This window comes from Ceratotherium simum, chromosome 13, assembly GCF_057802395.1.
Source record: "Ceratotherium simum simum isolate JZ-2026a chromosome 13, ASM5780239v1, whole genome shotgun sequence".
Taxonomy (NCBI): Eukaryota; Metazoa; Chordata; class Mammalia; order Perissodactyla; family Rhinocerotidae; genus Ceratotherium; species Ceratotherium simum.
In genome coordinates, this window is record NC_141912.1 from 23,974,813 (window position 1) to 23,996,022 (window position 21,210).

General features: G+C 38.2%; 1 protein-coding gene across 1 annotated transcript in view; it reads right to left on the reverse strand.

Moving 5' to 3' along the window:
• Positions 1-522: 522 nt before the first annotated feature.
• SLC17A1 (solute carrier family 17 member 1) overlaps positions 523-21,210 on the reverse strand; it is a 61,979-nt gene continuing 41,291 nt past the window's right edge. The window contains 2 exon segments of the mRNA XM_087437896.1: positions 523-1,399; positions 18,708-18,844. Of these exon segments, the coding sequence (XP_087294022.1) occupies positions 18,710-18,844 (135 nt within the window). The 3' untranslated portion in view covers positions 523-1,399; positions 18,708-18,709.

The following is a 21,210-nucleotide window of genomic DNA, read 5'->3' on the forward strand; positions in this document are numbered from 1 at the left end:
CCAAAAGGTTTTCATTAATAGAGAGGAACGTTCATGGTGCATTGTCTGCTTACAAGCAAATCTATGATGAAAGGAACAAACAAACCAAGCAAACCACCATGGGCTTTTTTCTGAAAAGAGTGACACCTCCTCAAGAAGAGCCTCAGGCTGGTCCTTCAGGAGGTATTCCAGAAGAAGTCATTGTTACAAAAGGAGACGACAGCTCGATGTGTGTTACTGCCCTTGAAGAACTCCCAATGGGACAAGCTGTGGAAGTGGAAGGAAGTGATATCGATGATCTCGATCCTTGTAGGCCTAGGCTAATGCATATGTTTGTGTCTTTGTTTTTAACAAAAAAGTTTAAAAAGTAAAAAATAAAAATAAAAATTTTTAAAATAGAAAAAAGCTTATAGAATAAGGGTATAAAGAAAGAAAATATTTTTGTACAACTCTACAATGTGTTTTGTTTTAAGCTACCTGTTAATACAAAAGAGTCAAAAAGTTAAAAAATTAAAAAGTTTATAAAGTTAAAAAGTTACAGTAAGCTAAGTTTAACTTATTGAAGAGAGAAATTTTTTTTTATCAATTTAGTGTAACCTAAGTGTGCAGTGTTTATAAAGTCTACAGTATTGTACATTGATGTCCTGGCGTTCATATTCACTCACCACTCACTCACTGACTCACCCAAAGCAGCTTCCAGTCCTGCAAGCTCCATTCACGGTAAGTGCCCCATACATTTTTATCATTTATCTTTTATCATTTATACCATATTTTTACTGTACCTTTTCTATGTTTAGATGTGTTTAGATACACAAATACTTACCATTGTATTACAATTGCCTACAGTATTCAGTACAGTAACATGCTGTACAGGTTTGCCAAAGAGCAACAGGCTATATACCATACATCCTGCGTGCGTAGAAGGCTATACTATCTAGGTTTGTGTAAGTACATTCTATGATATTCACACTATGATGAAATTGCCTAATGATGCATTTTTCAGAATGTATCCCCATCGTTAAGTGACACATAACTGTACAGAAATATCAGATTTTCCACTGGCCCACACATCTACAACACACAGGAGTGAAAGTTGAAAACTGTGAAAAAGCTCTTTCACAAAGTCTTAGAGTAAAATTTTATCTTATTGTGCTTGTTTATCTAACATAATTCATAAAGCAACTGATGCAGAGTGGAAGACAAATAAACCTGCATTTAAAATTCAGACACGTTACAAACAAAACATGATACAGAAGAGATGCACACAGGGTGTGTTGTCAGGGAAACTGGCCTCCTAGGAATCCACATGCCGTCTTCTTCTTTGGGCTGGTGACTGCCCCTCAGTTCTAGCTCGTGTGCTGGTTCCTTTTCCCTTCAATAAGGAGGTTGGTCCCAGGCTCTCCTAGTGCTCTGTTTTACACTAAGTTTTGTAGAGAAAGAAAAAAGTACACACAAATGTCACTGGTGAGTCCTTGTACTCAGTGGATATAAGAAAGCTTTAAAATAGTTTAAAGAAATAGTCCAGCTTAGCATATTTTTCTCAAGTTGTATTCCTTGTCCTAATGATATGTTATCCTAGGCATTTGTTACATGTCTCTCCTCTTGACGTAAAAATATATATGACTGGTGCAATTTTATCATCCTTCTTCTTCCCTACTCTCAAAAGTCTATGAGTAAAAGGTCTGAACAATTCCAACATCCTGCTAGGTCCAGGCACATGGTATGAAACCATCTACCATTTGCTTTATATCTATGCTGTATCCTGAAAACAAAAAAACATTGGACACCTATGGGGTTTGGAACTCAGGTAGTTTGATATTGCTGCTCTCCCTAATAAGAATACATTTTATCCACAGCAATAACAAGGCACACTTTTTGTATTTTACTAAATTCCCATTCTTTGTAATCAATTTGTTACAAAGAAAATGAAAGTAAAACTTCCCTTTGTGATCCTACACCAACCACACACGCTGGCCCTGCTCAGAAGGATCCCCAAGAAACTGCCGTACCCTGTGGCAACTGGAACAGTGCTATCTGGTAAAATGGACTGAAACTCAGCTTCACCTGGTTGGCAGGTGTCCATATTAACTCATCTGGTGTCGTATTCTCCAAAATCCAAAAGGGGGAATTGGCCAAGGTGCTAAACTGGTGTATTAATCCAGGGTCCTATCTGGGGTAACAATGAGGAAGGCACACACTATCTTTCCTTTATATTGAACATTTTATACTTTTTTGTGTTTGCAGTTTTATTAGTTACTAAAACATGTCATTCATACTAATAGACATTTTCTGGGTTTCCCAATAGAAACAGCTACTTACATTGCCTAATAGCTGTCTATAAGTACTCCAGATGTGTTTCTACATGTTAGCTGTATATAAGCATTTCTTATCATAGGCAATCATGATGCATTTTATCCAACGGAGGTGAAATGTTACACAACACTGGCCTTTCATTAGGCACAGAGAGAAAATTGGACATCTTTCGCCAAAATGTCACTGTTTTAAGTGCACATAGTCCATCAGAAGAAAGAAAAGTATCTTTTTTTCTCCTCTTTTCTGGGATGGCCTACATTTGGCCAAATTTAGGGTGAATAATTCTGAAACAGGGTGTATGACAATGTTACCTACACGGGAGACTTTGATATACGTGGCAATATACAACAGATATAGAATTCCAAAGTGAGGTGTAAGGGTAACTTACAGATATTCTTCAGGGTGTGATTAAAAAGAACAGTAATATGGTTCTAAAACAATTTAGGATTACATAAAAGTGAAAGCCTCAGGAGAATGGAGATGGATAAAGGCTTTGAAAGAATATAAAAATGTGTGTTTTTCCCCCCAGGGCAAAAAACAAGACAAGGATGTCCATTCTTGCCACTTCTATTCAACATTATAATAGAGGTTCTAGGCAGGGCAATTAGGCAAGAAAAAGAAATAAAAGGCATCTAGATTGAAAAAGAAGTCAAACTATATTCACAGATGACATAATCTTCTACATAGAAATTGTAAGGGATTCACTAAAAAAGAGTTAGAAGTAATAAGTCAGTTTAGCAAGGTTTGAAGAGACAAGATCAATATACAAAAATCAGTCATATTTCTATATACCTGCAACAAATAATCCAAAAATTAAACTGAGAAAAGAACTTCATTTAAAATAGCACAAAAAAGAATAAAATACTTAGGAATAAATTTAACAGAAGAAGTGCAAAATTTATACTCTGAAAAGTACAAAATATTGTTGAAAGAAATTAAACATCTACATGAATGGAAAAACATCCCATGTTCACGGATTGGGAGACTTAATACTGTTAAAACGGTAATACTCCTGAAATCGATCCATAGATTCAATGCAATCTCTCTCAGAATTCCACTTGATTTCTCTGTAGAAACTGACAAGCTGATTCTAAAATTCATGTGGAATTGCAAGGGACCCAGAATAGCCAAAACAGTCTTGAAAAAGAAGAACAAAGTTGGAAGACTCATACTTCAAAACTTTCTACAAAGCAGCAGTAATCAAGACAGAGTGGTACTGGCATAATGATAGATACATAGACTAGTGGAATAGAATTAAGAGTCTAGAAATAAACCAATGTGTTTATGGAAAGCTGATTTTTGATAAGGATGCTAAGACCATTCAGTGTGGAAAGAATAGTCTTTTTAACAAATTGTGCTGGGACAACTGGATAGCTACATGCTAAAGAATGAATTTGGACCCTTAGCTCACACCATTTACAAAAATTAACTCAAAAGATCAAAGACCTAAATGTAAGAGCTAAAACAATAAAACTCTTAGAAGAAAATATATGGGTAAATCTTCACAGCCACAAGTTTGGCAATGGTGTCTTAGATATGACACCAAAAGCACAAGCAAGAAAAGAAAAAATAGATAAAGTGAATGCCACAAACATTAAAAAAATTTTGTGCATGAAAGAACCCTATCAAGAAAGTGAAAAGACAACCTCAGAATGGGAGAAACTGTTTGCCAATCACATATCTGATAAGAGTCTAGTACCCAGAATATATAAACTTAACAACAAAAAGACAAACAAATCAATTAAAAAATGGGCAAAAAACTTGAATAAATATATTTCCAAAGAAGATACAAAAATGGCCAATAAGCACATGAAAAGATGCTCAACATCCTTAGTCACTAGGGAAACATAAATCAAAACCACTTCAAACCCAACAGGATGGCTCTAATAAAACAAAAACAAAACAGAAAACAATAAGTGTAGGGAGGTAAAGAATTGGAACCCTCACACATGGCTGGTGGGAATGTAAAATGGTGCTGCCACTATGGAAAACAGTTTGATGGTTCTTCAAAAAGTTAAGTATAGAATTACCATACGACCTAGTATTTCCACTACTAGGTGTATACCTAAAAGAATTGAAACAACTGTTCGCACAAAAACTTGTAAACAAATGTCTATAGTAGTCTAATCACAACAGCCAAAGAGTGGAAACAACCCAAATGTCCATCAATAGATGAATGGATGAACAAAATGTGGTATATCCATGTAATCAAATATTACTCAGCCACAAAAAGGAATGAAGTACCGCTACATGCTACACCATGGATGAACCTTGGTAACATTTCGCTAAGTGAAAGAGGCTAGTCACACAAGATGTATTATATGATTCCATTTATATGAAATGTCCAGAATAGGCTAATCTATAGAGAAGATGCATTAGAAATCAGATTAGTTGTTGCTTAGGTTTGGAAGGATGGGGGGACAGGAGAGTGATGGTAAAGATACAAGGTTTCTCTTTGTGGTGATAAAAATGTTCTAAAATTAACTGTGGTGATAGTTGCACATATCTGCGACTATACTATGACACATCGAATTGTACAGTTTAAATAGGTGAATTATACGGTATGTGAATTATACTCTTTATGTGAATAAATCCACCCTGCCTCCCTCCAGGGTAGGTGGATGGTTGCTCGATCCCACATTTATAGCTGGGATAAGCCTTTAACGAAAGCACTTGGAGTAGATTTCTTTCTTTTCTTTTTTTTGGTGAGGAAGATCAACCCTGAGCTAACATCCATGCCAATCCTCCTCTTTTTGCTGAGGAAGACCGGGTCTGTGCTAACATCTATTGCCAATCCTCCTTTTTTTCCCCTTTTTCTCCCCGAAGCCCCAGTACATGGTTGTATGTCATAGTTTCACATCCTTCTAGTTGCTGTATGTGGGACACGGCCTCAGCATGGCCCGACAAGTGGTGCCACGGTGTGCACCCGGGATCTGAACCCCGGGCTGCCAGTAGCGGAGCGCACGCACTTAACTGCTAAGCCACGGGGCCAGCCCCGGAGTAGATTTCTGAGGAACCTGATAGCGAGGGGCTGTGGCTTTCCACCAGAGGGGCAGGGCAGACAAAAAGGTGAGCGCTGCATTGGAAGTGGATTGTACTCGATTTTGTCAGGCCAGAGGGTATATTAGTGTTTCTTGTGGACCAGACGCAGGTCACAGGAGAGGTAGTTGGCCCCAAGGGACTACCTGGAAGGGCGACAGAATATCCACAAAGAGCGACCTGTGTGGAGTGGCGGCGAGGAGCCAAAGAAGATTGCATCGAGGCCTCTTGTGCACAAAGGAAAGAGTCTGCTTGCGTCATCTGCCAGCCCAGGGAGCATGAGGCATCTGACAACAGAACCAGGTAAACAAGAAATTTCTCTACTTGCTTTCCCCTCCTTCCTCTACTTATTATACCCAGGAGAGGCCAGAAATGGGGTCAGCAAACTGCGGGATGAGGAGAGGAGAAAGAAGAAAATGGTCACACCCTTTGCATGAAGGAGATGGTCTGCCCGCAACTACGTCCTGGCCAGAGAGACAGAGAAGGAGTCTCATACTTGAATGATAATTGATGCGCTGAATTATATATTGGAATGAGTATTTTCTATTACCTAACGGGGAATGTGTGCTTGCTATTTAAAGTGACCATAGGAACTTTTATTTGACCACAGGACTTTTTATATGACCACAGTGCTTTAAAAAAGGGGATGGGGGAATCCAGACTTTTCATTCTTTCCTCACTGAGCAGGTTCAAAGGGAAAGTGCAAGCCCTTCCCCTCTCCTCTTCATTTCCTGAATGACTTTCGTCAGAAGTTATTGGGGAGAGGAGGAAACAATTGGCAAGGTAGGCTGCTCCATTGCAAAGATGGATTAAGGCCAATTGATGCCCTAAGCACAGCCCAACACTGGTTGTCCCCTTGGCCCTTCCATTGCTTAAAAGAAAGAGCTTAAGGGTCTCTTTTACAAATCAGGTGATGAGTTAAATGCTAGGCAGACCCAGCCAGCTGTCAGGGATGTGACACTCTCAGACCATGAAATGGAAACAAATGTGGTACCTGATGACTAAGCTTCAAATCAAGCTTTTAAACTTTAGTCACTCACCATGTCAAAGACAACTTTTTTCCCCCAAATAATTTAGATTAAAATCAAACACCATAGATAAAGACAATTGCAAAAAATTCTATTAAAGTTGAATGTGGAAGTGAAAGAGTTAAGGACATGACAGCTAGGAGAGAAACTCTGTGGTACCTCTTCTCTTGGTGCCCTAAACATGTTCTTATTTTGCCTAATGGCTAATCCAGGGCTGCCCCAGCAGGGCACGGTGAGGAGCGTCAGAGGCCATGCAGGGTAAGGACCGTTCATGCAGGAGGACAGCCTGGTAGAGGAGGCTGAAGCCTGATCAGAGTATGGAGGGTGTCTGTGCTGGGTCACAGCCTGGCACAGGGTCTTGGAGCCAAAGCCAGTTGAGGAAGGCTTCTAGGCAGAGATGTGCAACCTATTGACAAAGATTCTCCCCTTGACCAAACTCTAGCCAGGCTCCTCTGAGCCCTCTTCTCAACTAGGCCTCCACCTAGGTCTATGAAGACTTAAACAAAACACTAATATAGTTTCTAACAGCTCAAGGCCACATTTCTAGGAAGCCCCTCTTAAAGTGCTTGCCTGAGAAAACTCAAAGCTGCTAAAAGAATTTGCCATTTGTTCCAGCCAACATCTGAAGATACGACTCCTGTCTCCCAGCCTCTGGGGGAGGGTAGGAGCCTAACTTCAGTCAGCACCAGTTGGCAAACCCAGATGAGTTTCATTAGGAGCCAACCTCCTTCCTGCTTTCTGTAATTTTTCACTTCTCTGACTCTACTGAGCCCTTGCTCATCCCCTTCCCTGTTCCCTCATTTTCCCTTTAAGATGCCCCTCACCTCTGTGCAAATCAAAATTAAGTTCAGATCATGCTAGACTTGTTCCCCTAGTGCAATAGTGTATTACTGATTAAAATCTGTCCTTACCACGGTAAATAGTGTCCAGCTTTATTTATCTTTGACACTACTGTAGGATGTCAACACCCAAGAGAGTTGAGGAGGGTTTCCATGCTCCAGAAGGGGTGGCCCAGGGTAGAGTGTCAGAGCATGGATAGAGAAAGAAGGCATCTACAGGTGGCACCATAGCGAGGGGTGCAGGAACAGAAGAGGAATGAGGAAGGCATCTGTGGAAGTGAGAGGATAGCAACGGCAATGAGAGATTGGTGATATGTAGACGGATTGATTAAGTATATTCTCACTACACATACACACACACACACACACACACACACAAATGCCAACTATGCAAGGTGATGGATATGTTAGTTTGATTGTGATAATCATTTCACAATGTGTACATATATCAAAATATCACATTGTACACCTTACGTTTTTATTTGCAAGAAAATAAATAAATAAAAAATTTTTAAAAAGGATAATGGGGGCTCATGCTGAAAAAGAGAGTTACAAATATGGTAAAGTAGAAAACTAGAATGAACCTTGTGATGTTAGAGTGAAATGGAAGTACTGGTGTAAATTCATGGGTGTTGATAGAAAGACAAGTAGATGGATAGATAGATAAAGTATGTATACATATATAGTCCCTAACTTGAACTTGGTTTCTAAATATTATTCTCAAACATTAAGAGGAACCAGGGCTTCTTCAAGAGATGGTTGATTCCAGGGCTTGGCCAAGGAATATACAAGATAAGCCTAGAATGACATGTTGTGCCAGAAAGTAAGGAAATGCTCAAAGAATGACGAAGAAACCCCCACTGGCCAAATCTGAGACAAGCTGAGCATCAAAGTAAAAAATAATGGTAACATATTATAAACACTGAATAAAACAGGAACCTATGAGTCCACACTGAAATAAATAAGTGAATAAATAAATAAGTGAATGAACAAATAAATAAGATGTGAAATGGAATACATACACAGTCCCAAAGTATCTTCTCATGACTACTTATTAATTTTAATTGGAAAAGGAGTAACTTTGCTGAGGAAAAACCCAACAGACACCATCTAAATCAAGAGAAGATAATTAACATCGTAAAGAATGGTCCAGGGGCCAGCCCGGGGGTGCAAGCGGTTAAGTGCCCATGCTCCCCTGCGGTGGCCGGGGGTTGGCTGGTTTGGATCCCGGGCATGCACCCACGTGCCGCTTGTCAGGCCATGCTGTGGCGGCATCCCATATAAAGTGGAGGAAGATGGGCACGGATGTTAGCCCAGGGCAAGTCTTCCTCAGCAAAAAAAGAGGAGGATTGGCAAATGTTAGCACAGGGCTGATCTTCCTCACAAAAAGAAAAAAGAAGGGTGCATATCAGCCTCACGTGACTGTCATATGAGGATCCTGAGAAGGATGCAGTGACACCTCTGTGGTATCCTTATCTAAGATGCCTAACTTGAATCTAATCATGTGAAAACATCAGAGAAACCTCAGCTGAGAGACATTCTACAGAATAATTGGGCTGTACTCTTTTTTTTTTTTTTGTGAGGAAGATTAGCCCTGAGCTAACATCTGATGCCAATCCTCCTCTTTTTGCTGAGGAAGATTGGCCCTGGGCTAACATCTGTGCCTATCTTCCTCCACTTTATATGGGATGCGGCCACAGCATGGCTTGGCAAGTGGTGCGTTGGGCTGCGCTCAGGATCCAAACCTGTGAAGCCCCCGCGGCCCGCCAAAGTGCAGTGCGCAAACTTAACCCCTACGCCCCCGGGCTGGCCCTGACCTGTACTCTTTAATCATATCATTAAAGTTAAGGAAAGACTGAGGAACAATTCCAGAGTTAAGGAGACTAAAGAGACATGACAACTAAATGCAACATGAGATTCTGAACTGAATTCTTTTGCCAAAAAAAAAGAATCCTGGTACAACTGGTGAAATGTTAATGGGATCTGAGGATTAGGTAGAAATGTATCAATATTAATTACCCGATGTTGATAGTTGTTTTGTGGTTAGGTAGGATAGAAAACACATCCTAACATATTGGGGCAGGGGAGGGGATAGCGGGGAGGGCCATCATGCTAGCAACTCACTCTCAAATGGTTAAGGAATAAAAGTTCTTTATACTATTCTTGTAACTTTTCCGTAATTTTGATTTTTTTTTCAAATTAAATAGTAGAGGTAGGAGATAAAAGTATAACTGCATTTTGATTACATTCCTCAAGTCATATTTGTTCAACTTATTGGTTTTGATTTTAATAATGTGCATCCAGGCATTTGATAAACATCTGATCTAATACCCTAACAGGTTAATAAAGCCCAGAGCCATGTGTCTGGAAGACGGCAGAGAATATCCTACTCCTGCTTATGTTCTGTCCATAGCACTATTCACTTAAGGAATTCATCTTGGTGATTTATTTTTATCAGACAAAGATCCTCACAACTTGCAAAATTGCATTTCCTAGTTTATCCTTGATACTTAGAAACTCAAAACTAAATATAATGTTCAGTTACCATATAAATTTCATCCCAGTTTCCTTGTAATATTAACCTTTTCTTTGATCTAAAGAGTTTAATGTCAGGAATGTAAGTCTGTTTTCAATATTAAAAAATGCATTATATTAATGATTCATAGAGGAGAAAAATATGCAATCATCTCAATAGAAGTTACAAATGCGTTTGACAAAACTCAATGTCCATTCTTGGTTTTCGATTTTCAAACTCAAAAAGAACAGAAAGGCAATTTGTTACCATAATAAAATACCTATTTTAAACTAACAATTAATTTATTACTTAGGAGTAGAGCTAGAGTCTATGCATTTAAAGCCATAAGAAATAAAGGAACACTAATAATAACCCATTAGGTAAGTTAGTTCTGGAAATTCTGTTAGGGGCAATGAGCCAAGGGGAAAAAAAGAAAAAAGAGATTTAAATATCAAAAGAGAGGAAACAAAATTATTATTCTTATTTGCAAATGATATGCTTATCTACTTGAAAATCCAAGAATCAACTCACAAACTATCCTAACAAGATAGCATAGCCATAGTAAAGTTTTTCAGTTAAAAAAATAAATATATTCAAACAATATCTTTCCTACATCCAAGCCCAAACTTTTAAGAAAATATAATAAATAAAAATCACATTCAGAAAGTATAAATTAAATTTTATAAGAAATGCATTGGAAGTATATGAAGCAAACTGCAGGACTTGACCGAAGGAGAACTGAACCCAAGTTCAGCAGTGGGGACGGTACTATGTTCTTTTAACAGATTGTGCTGTTATAGCTATTTTAATTTCTCCCAAATTGATTTAGCACAATCTAGTGCAATTAAATTGCAATTTAGGGCAATTTAAACACCTCAACAGGTCTTTTAAAAGATGCCCAATTATTATAAACTTTCCTGGAAGAATAAACAGCTGATACTAGATAATAACATTTTCAAAAATAAAAATGAGAAAGATTGTTTGATCTGCCTGATGTTTACATATGTTAAAAATTTAAACTAATCAATATGTTACATAACAGGTCCCAGTAACAACAGATATTAAACTAAATATTAAGCTCAGAAACAGATATAAATATATGGAAATTTATTTTACTAAAAGTTGGTATTTTAACTTAGAGGAACAAAAATGAAGTATTCAAAAAAATGATGTTGGTAAAATTCAATTATTTGGAAAGCAAACCCAAATCCCTACTTAAGCCATTCAATAAAGGTCTGTAGATAGAAGTAAAGACACTTAAAAGAAACCATGAATCATCTAGAAGGAAAGATCTATATGCACTCACTTCTTTCTCTCCTTTCCCCTCTGTATGGGCTTACAAAATTCTTGACAGTGGCAAGGCCACCAACTGCCTTAATTGGTTGGCACAGCTGATTTTAAAAGTTTGCAGGATTCAGCATCCGGGTCCACTTCCCAGTAGTGGAACCATACCACTCATCCGTCAGTTGCCGTGCTGTGGCAGCGGCTCATATAGAAGAACTAGAATGATTTACAACTAGAATATACAATCATGTCCAGGGCTTTGGGGAAGAAAAAAGAAAAAGAGGAAGAATGGCAACAGATGTTAGCTCATGACAAATCTTTCTCTGCAAAAAAAAAAAAAAAAGTTGGGTGCCAGCCTGGTGGTGTAGTGGTTAAGTTCACGTGCTCCACTTTGGTCGTCCAGGGTTTGCAGGTTCGGATCCCGGATGTGGACCTACTCACCGCTTATCAAGCCATGCTGTGGCAGGCATCCCACATATAAAGCAGAAGAAGATGGGCATGGATGTTAGCCCAGGGCCAATCTTCCTCAGCAAAAAAGAGGAAGATTGGCAAGATGTTAGCTCAGGGCTAATCTTCCTCACCAAAAAAAAAAAAAAAGCTCGTGGGAGATTAAACTCTGCTATCCCAGTCCTTGTTGTCCTTCCTGCCCACAGGCCATGTGGCTGTGATCATGTCAGAGGAGAAGTCACACACTTAAGTGACTGAGTCCACTGGCAGGTGCACAGGCAAGGGGAACCTTTTCTATCACTCCTGTGGCTTCTTTCTCTGCCACCAGCTTCAGGGAGAGGCAGAACTTTACAGTCTATTTCTCTTTACAGATCCAGACACATTCACCTAAGTCTATCAGCTCAAGAAAATCCACTTATATCAATAAAACATAACACACAAAAGTTTAAAAAACTTAAGACCACATAATTATACCTTTTAATTTATAAACCCTCTAGCCAATTAAGTTTTTTATCATTATATGAACTACTGAATAGCCTTACTGATACTGATGCCCCACCCCACCTCACCCCCTAACAAAGGCCACTATGACAACACACCATGAAGTGAAATGCTGAGAGCTCTGTATAATGTATATAGTTATGTTTCAGCCTCTCAGAGTGTACCAACTGTCAAAGCCAATGCTCCTCTCCCTGACCTCCCTCTCACTCAGCATCTCAGAGGAATTTCACACACGGGCTGGAACTTGCTCCTTCCTGACACAGGTTCCTGAGGGACCTCATTCACCTGGTTTTCTTCCTACCTTACAGGCCACTTTATTGTCTCCTTTTCTGTTTCCACCTACTCTATCAGGTCTCTAAATGTTGGAGTGTCCTAGGGCTCGGGCACTGGGCCTGCATTTTTTTTTTTTTTAATAATTTTATTTATTTATTTTTTTCCCCACAGCCCCAGTAGATAGTTGTATGTCATAGCTGCACATCCTTCTAGTTGCTGTACGTGGGACGCGGCCTCAGCATGGCCGGAGAAGCGGTGCGTCAGTGCGCGCCCGGGATCCGAACCCAGGCCGCCAGCAGTGGAGCGTGTGCACTTAACCGCTAAGCCATGGGGCCTGGGCCCACATTTTTGTGCACAGAATTTTTCCTAGGTTTTCTCAACTACATGCTGATAACCCCAAATGTCTTTCTCCCGCTTGGACCTCTCTGCTTTGTTCCAGGCTTATATGCCTCCCTGCCCACTGGATAGCTGTATGAGATTCCTAACAAGCAGTTCCAACTTAATGTGGACAAAATCCCACACCAGTCCTCCTCCCTCAAAAGCTTTCCAATCTCAGTAACTAACATCCTGATTCACTTAGTTGCTAAAGCCAAAATCTAGGTCCCATCCTTGATTCTTCTCTTTTCTGCACAGTCCGTAATCTCCCTGCCCTGTCTTGCCAGCCCTGTCTACCTCCAGAATGGGTCTGTATCTGACTGCTTCTCACCATTTTTCTGATTCCATCCTAGTCCATGCCACCAGCATCTCTCACTTGAACTTCTGAAACAGCCTCTATCCTGTTCTCCCTGCCTCCACTCTTGTCCCCTAGAGTCCTTTCTCTAGAAGGTGGCCAGTAGGATCTTTACAAAGCGTTAATCAGGCAAGTCACTCCCCTCCTCAAAAGCATTTAATAGATTCAGTTATAAACAGAATTAAATTCAAACCAAGCTCTTACTATACCTGCAAGCCCTATGGGATCTGACCCATAACTAGCTCCCAAACTTAATTCTCTTCACTCACTAGTGTGAAAATTAATAAAGGGAAACCTCACTTAAAATGGAGTCAGGAGGCCAGAAGGGGAGCCCTCACAGTACTACCTCTCATGTCAATTGCAGGAAGGATTGTCAATTATAGACCTCAACAGAAAGAACTCCTCAACAGGAAGAATCATCATTTACAGACCCCAAAAGGCAGAGAAGTACATTGTATCCCCTGCAAAAAATCGACCACCCAAGCAACTCAGCCAATGAGAAACCGTCACCACCCTGAATTCTCGCTTTCCACCAATGGACTTTTGTTCAAAACAACCCCTCCCAACTTCTTCCTTTTTCTCTATAAAATAACATTCCTTTCCTTTGCTTTCTGGACTTACCCACGCCTTTTGCTATAGTTTGCTTGTCTCGAATTGCAATTCCTTTGCTATTTCCAAATGAACTCATTTTTGCTGATAAAGTAACTGGCTGCTTTATTTTTAGGTCAACACTAGATTCCAGCCCACTGCCCTCTGTTTTCCCTTTTAGGTGGACTGAGCTCATCCCCATCTCAGGGTACTTACCTTGGTTGTTTTTTATGCGTGGAGTACTCTCTCCCCTGATTTTATTATGACTCTTCTTCTCATTGCTGAAGTCTCAACACAGATGTCACCTCCTGTTCCTCCAGCTACAGCTGCTCTCCCAGGGAACTCTCTATCATGTTACCCTACTTCATGTTCTTCATGGTATATCAGTACCTGGAGTTGTCTTAACTTTTTTAATATAGATATCATTCATCTCCCTCTTGCTCCCAGCCCCGCCACACACACCAAAACATAAAGCTCTTTTAAGGATAGAAGTCCTGACGGCATCGCTCACTTCCTATCCCAGCACCTGAATATTAGACAGCAGGTGTTCTTAATCTGGGGTCTGTGAACTTATATAGAAAAAAAAGTTAACATCTTTATATCCCTAACTACTGACTGAAATTTAACAGTTCTTTCCATGATGAATATATGCGACAAACCATAGCAATATTACCAGTGACTAATATGACTTTGATGCCATAAGAAGTCACAGATATTTTCTTATGGCATTATTATTATTATCAATACCTCAAAATACACTGTTTTGCTTGTCACTATTTTAAAATTACTATAGTTGTATTAGACCTGTTGTTAGTTCTCATTATTTAATGAATTAATAAAGAAGCATATATATTATCATAAATGTGCTTTTAAAATATCTTAATAAGTATTTCAACATAATCGTTCTCCTTTGGAGTTCTCTGCATTATATTCTGAATTGAGGTCCATTACACAAAAGAAGTTGAGAAGCCCTGCTGTAAAGAACTTCCAGAGGCAGAATGCATGTTCCTTTACACAGCTATTGTCTCTGGAGGCCACTGAAATAAACTCAAAGAAGCAAAAATAGAAAATTGCAAAAACTAGGGAACTGCCTCATGCCAAAACCAACAAGGACTATTTGCTGAATTTGAAACAATGAGGGCCAAATGAAAAGATGACATTGGGAATCAACTTCCAGTTGCCTACCAGACTCATGGGCTGGGTGCATTCCTCAGGAAATAAGAGGGAAGTGTCCTAGGCCAGGGCCTCCACGATCTTTCCACCAGAGTGAAGTGAAGCAGTAGGAAGTGCATCTGGGAACCACATGAACCCTTGCAATTCTGGTGTCCCAGGCCCTTTTGCTGTGACCTCAGGGCTAGAGGAGAAATATGTGGTTATGACTCGGCCCTTGCTTATTTTCCCCCAGCTTCTTAAATCAAGATGGAAAGTTGAGGGCCGGCTTCGTGGCTTAGCGGTTAAGTGTGCGCGCTCTGATGCTGGCGGCCCGGGTTCGGATCCCGGGAGCGCCCCGAGGCACCACTTCTCCGTCCAACGTGAGGCCGAGTCCCACGTACAGCAACTAGAAGGATGTGAACCTATGACATACAACTATCTACTGGGGCTTTGGGGGGAAAAAACTGAATAAATAAAATCTTTAAAAAAAAAAAAAAAAAAAAAGATGGAAAGTTGAGATTGACCAACTTTGCAACAATGGATCAATTTAACTCTGATGGGAAAAATATTGCTGATGCTGCAAACAAAATGCCTCTGTACTGCCTAATGGCTGACAGCCCTGAAGATGCAGGTTGTTGAAGAAACAACCACCAGGACAACAAAAAGCAAGGCTAAGGAAAACATCTGAACTATCGTGCTACCTGTGCTGGTGTTCCCTGAGCTTTCACCTAGCCTAGGATCTGAAAGACGGATTTAAAGCTTCCAGCCCTCCAGCTCCAGCCTGATGGGAAGATGAAAATGGTGACCAGGTAAACAAAGAGAAGAACTGAGGAAATTCTACCACACCGTGTTTGGGGAATTACAAGCTCAGGTAGAATCAGTCCTAGCCAGAGAAAAGTAATTAGAAAAGTCGAATGTGTTAGATATTTTGGAAGGAAAAAGAAGGCAGAAAAAGAATATAGCATGCTAATGAAAAATGAACACATTTTCAAAGAAGATTTCATTAGAGAGTGTAAGCACAATCAAAATTTAAAATATTCCATAAACTTTCTGAATTACAGAGGCAGGCAAGGGGGCAGGAGGAAGAGGAAGACCACAGAGATAATGAGGACATTTTTTAAGGGAATATAAAATAAAATGACAGAAAATGAAGATATTTGTAATGATAATGAATGCAGTTGGATTAAATTCATCTATACAAGGGAGACAGCACTCAGTGGGTGAAATAATTGAGCCCTAAAATGTACCATTTGTAAGAAACACATATTAAATGAAATGACTCAAAAAGGTGGAATTTAAAGGCTATGAAAAAGTATTCTATGGAATCTACAAGAAGCACACACAAAAAATTTGATGTTGTGCTATCAATATCAGAAAGTCAATTAAGAGTAAAAATCATATTATGGAAAAGGCCGATATTTTACAAAATCAAAATTAAATTTCCAATTAAGTTATACTTGTCAAAATCTTTTTGAAATTGTAATATTACATCAGAATATTCAATAATAACTGCTTTGACATAAACAGAAATTAATAGAAATAATAATGGAAAACTTTAGTGTAACTTTTAGTATCTAATAGGCAACTATGTAGAAACAAATAAGATTCATAGAGTCTGAATAAAGTAATATGATTGCTGCCATGGCTGTGCCCAACTCTATACCATGGAAATAGAGGATAACCCTTCGCTAATGCCTGTGGAATATTTCCTAGTGCTGTTATGTGCTTATTCATAAGGACAATCTCAGCAATTTATATGTTAAAATATTTGTTCGAGCTCCCATATTTTCCAACTATTGGTTATATTCCATTCACTTACACAAAATTTATTAACATGTTTAATTCTAGATCCAGATTTTTGCCATTTTTAATCAGCAATCTTGAGTGTATATATATCTTGGTGATTTTTTGTGACTGCAACATTGTGGAAATTCTTAGTACTGGCAATACTGAATCAATTTAATTTTTGATTGATACTATCAAATTTTCCTCCAACCGTCATTTGGACCATTTCTTTCAATAAATCTGCTAACTAGTTATTGTTGTGTAACGTGAAAAGATTTATTTCTGTGTTAACGAGTTAGTCAGGAAACTTACTGTATGCATTTCTTGTTTCTATAGCTTTCCAATCAACCCACTTGGATTTTCCAGGTACGCAATCATATCATCTGCTCATAATGGTAATTTTACCCTTCTCCAATGTGAATTCCTTTATGTCTTTCTCTCTCAACTCCTCCCTCTTAAATGAAAACCTTGCTGCTTATTGCAGAGATAAAATGCCAGCCCATATACTGACCCACCATGTGTGTCATCAACTCTACCTTTTCTCCACTACTTTGGATAAACTCTAGGTTCATATCCAAGGCCAACCCCTGCACTGTGCTTGGATATCATCCCTTCTGGATGACTCAAGTCTTTAATTCTGCCCGTGAACCTTCTCTCCTACATTGTGAAACCTCATTATTGGATTATACCATCAGCTTAAATACTATTGCACCCAATTCTAAAACAAACAACAAACAAACAAAAACTCCCTAATGCCACATCCCTCTATAGGCACCATGCCAGTTCTCTGCTCTCCTTTGTAGGGCTATCTATTCTGGCCGTCTCCATTTCCTCAGCTCACATTCTCTCCCTTCCTTCCTTCCTTCCTTCCTTCTTTCCTCCCTTCTGCCCTCCCTCCCTCCCTTCCTCCATCTCTCTCTTCCTTCCTTCCTCCCTTTCTTTCTTCCTTCATTTCTTATAATATACAGATACAGAAAACCACATAAAACAAATGTGTAACTCAATGAACACTCTTTTAATTGCCTGGATGTGAAAAATAAAATATCACCAGGACCCTAGAAATTTTCTATGTGATCTATCCTAATCACAACCTCTCCCACCCCCTTAAAAGTAATGACTATCCTGACATTTAGAGTAATGTCTTCTGTATGTCTTTATAGATTAATCACCTACGTATGTATCCCTACAGAGTTTAGTTTTGCCAGTTTTTAAAAATTTGTCTTTTAAGTCTGTTTTAATCTAGAGATTCCCCCTTCATCTTTTTTTCCCTCATAATTTATTTGTTAAAGAATCTGAGTCTTTTGACCTGTAACCTTCCTACCATTTATATTTGCTGATGATACCCTTAGGCTTTATTTCAACATATTCCCTGTTCTCTGTATTTCTTCCAAAACAGTAGCTGTTCCCAGAGGCTTGATCATATTCAATTTGATTTTCTTAGCAAGACCTTAGCGGTAGTATGTTCTTCCATCAGGATGTACACAATGTCTCTATGTCTCTCTTCTGTGGTGTTAACAGCTGTTGATGCACAATACTTGGATCCCTTAATTCATTGGGGTTTGCAAAAGGGGGATATTCTACATCAATCAATTCTTGCTTCTGTATAAGCTGAAATAATTCTACACAAAGATATTTCTCCTTCTATTTACCACTGACAAAGTTTAGAGAAGAAAGACACAATATCAGATTCTCTTTTGAACTTTAATGGATCCTTTGTCTTCATCATTCATTTGAAAATCATTCTAGCCATGGTAACCTTTAAGGTACCTCTTGCCAAACCCATTAGTAAATTTTCAGACCTTATATAATTTGACCCCTTGATAGCATTTGCCATGGGTACTTATTAACCACATTTTCACTTCTTTTCTGAGATACTACTTTCTCCAGCTGTTCTTCCTACTTCATTGAAGGCCTTTCCCAGTCTTCCCTGCAAACTTCTCCTTCTCTTCCTCACCTTCAGGTGTTAGAGAGGCCCAGGATCCCAAATTTATATCTCTAGTCCCAGTATCTCCCCAGAATTCCAGAGTAGCACATCTTCTGGGTTGCATGCCATACCCAACAGGAAGTCAAATAGTTTCATACTTCACATGGTCTACTCTTCTTCCCTCTGCCTGCACCCCTTATTTTTCTCCATCTCAGTCAGCAACACCACAGTTTGCTCAGGGGTCACCCTCAGCTCCTCTCTCTCATGTATCCCCAGTTTCAAAATCTGTCCTTAATCTATCACTTCTTACCTTCAGAGGCATGTGTGTTGTTTTTCTTTAGCCCAGTCCTGAATTTCTGCTTTAGCAAATATAAGGTAGAAAATTGTGCTTATCACGTTAACGCCTGCTGTCAGGAAGAAGATTTTAAACCAAGAAGATTCTGGATCCTGAGGGATTAAAATGCAAAGTAATTATAAATTATTAGCCTTGTTGTTGTACTTTGTAATATTTAAAAGGTAATATTAAAATTAATATAGGTTCCACAGATCACTTAACACACACGGAAAAACACACTCATAAGGAGCAAAAAGAGTCATAACTTCACTCCACAAAGATAATTGCTATTTGTCTTTCTGCTTTTTGACCCACGTCAATGTACATACAACTTTTCACGTATAAAAATGACATTATAATGTACATAGTGCTAAAGCCAAGATTGCATATGGTTTTTCATTTAGAAATATATTGTAAACATGTTTGCATATCAAGAAATATTTAACTGTATCATAACCTTTACTGACTAGTCATCCAGAGTTTAGATCTATAAAATTTATGAACACATCTCTTATTTCTTTATATTTATGTTGTTTTTCGCTCTTTGCTGCTGCAAATTTGAATGTCTTGGTGGTTAATTACATACATATCAATGCTTTTGAATAAAATTTATCAAATACCTTTTTATTATTTATCAAAATGGTTGACACATTTTCTCTTTCAGCCTATCAATATGATCAGCTTCCTTAATAGATTTTGTAATATTGAGCCTCTTTTACTTTCATAGAAAATGGCCTACTTAACAATGGTACCAAATATATTTTAATATGCTGGTGGATTCTATGCACAGGTAATTTATTTCATTTTTTGCATCTGTATTCAAAGATTACAATAAATTTCAATTATGTTTCAGATTTTACCATTTTGCCCTTTATTTTTTCCATCAGCGGAGGTTAAATTTTATGTAGTTAAATGTATAATGCATTGTGATTGCGTTTTGTTCTCTGGTGCCATACTTTTGAAGGATATCCTGCCTAAACTTCATATAATTATTAACTCTGATTTTACTTTAGTATCTTTATTGTTTCCTTTCTTCATTTACATTTTAATCACCTAGAATTAATTTGGGGGTAAGATATGAGAATAGAGCATAATTATATTTTTCTATAAGTAGGCTTGCCACTTTGTTTTAAAAAAATCAATCAATCTCCTCTGGTTTGAAACTAAACTTTATTATTCAGAATGTATTTTTTTCAGAACTTGACCAAATAATCATCAGTTTAATTTAAAATATAATTAAGAGTAGACATTTAAAAAATAAAAAAATGTTTCCTGCCAGACTAGACATTAATTATATTTAATTGTAGTGAGTTCTATAATTAAAACATGCCAAACTAGACAGGTCATTGGCAAACAGAAAGTTAGGAAAAGGACCAAGAGGTACTTAGAAATCTAATGATAAATAACGAAGCTTGCAATAATTTTGTTAAGTTAATAGAATTCATTGTGATTTGGAATTGAAGTCCAACCTAGAAACTTGACGTGCCTCTCCCTCCATATATTTTCACTGACATTGTTCAATAGGTGTGTGGTTTCCTTCATATGGACTTTGCACAATTATCAATGTTCTATTCCCCATAGATATTTTGCAATATTGGTTGCTACTGTGCTTTAGAGTTTTCCACAGTATGATATCTAACTTTGATTTTTTTCCCCAAGAGGACAATTATATTCTCCGTACAGAATGTTATTTTTTCTTTGCATTTACATTGTATATACTTGTAATTTAGTTTTCTTGACTAATTGTATTTGCCAGCGTTTTCAGAATGCTAAACAATAGGATAGACCCAAACACACTTTTATTTTTCCTGACTTAAAAGGATGTGTAAATAATAATACTAATAGCCATTATGCATTGAACACATAAGCATCTGACACTTGCATGCAGATCTGATTTGGTAATAAGCTTAACCCTGTGAGGTTTCTGTGTCATCTTGGCCATTTACAGCTGGAGACACTGAGGGTTAGATTAAGAAATGTTTCCAGGTTACACAGCTTATACGTGGCTGAGTTAAGATTTGAACAAGATAGTTTCACCAGAGAAATACACACTGTAAACTGCTAAGCAGCTGACTCTCATTGTTTCTAGTATTTTTGCTTAAAGGAAAATTTTTTCCTGGTAATATAATAATACCATCTTTCTTCAGTTAATGTTTGCTTCATTTTTTTATGCTGTCCTTACAACTTTCAATGTTTCTATCTATTTTAGGTATGTATCTTATATATAAATAGCATATGAATGGATTTTGTTTTTAATCCAGTCTTACAAACTTTGTCCTTTAACTGCAGAGTTTAGTCCATCTATATTTATTGTGATCACTGTTATATTTGGATTTATTTCTACCATCTCTTTTTGTGCTTTCAATTTGTCCTGTATTTTACCTATATTCCTACCCACACCCCACACCATTTCTTACCTTCTTTCAAATTGAGGGGTTTTTGCTTTTGCTTTCTTTCTTCTCATTCCATTTCCCTGCCT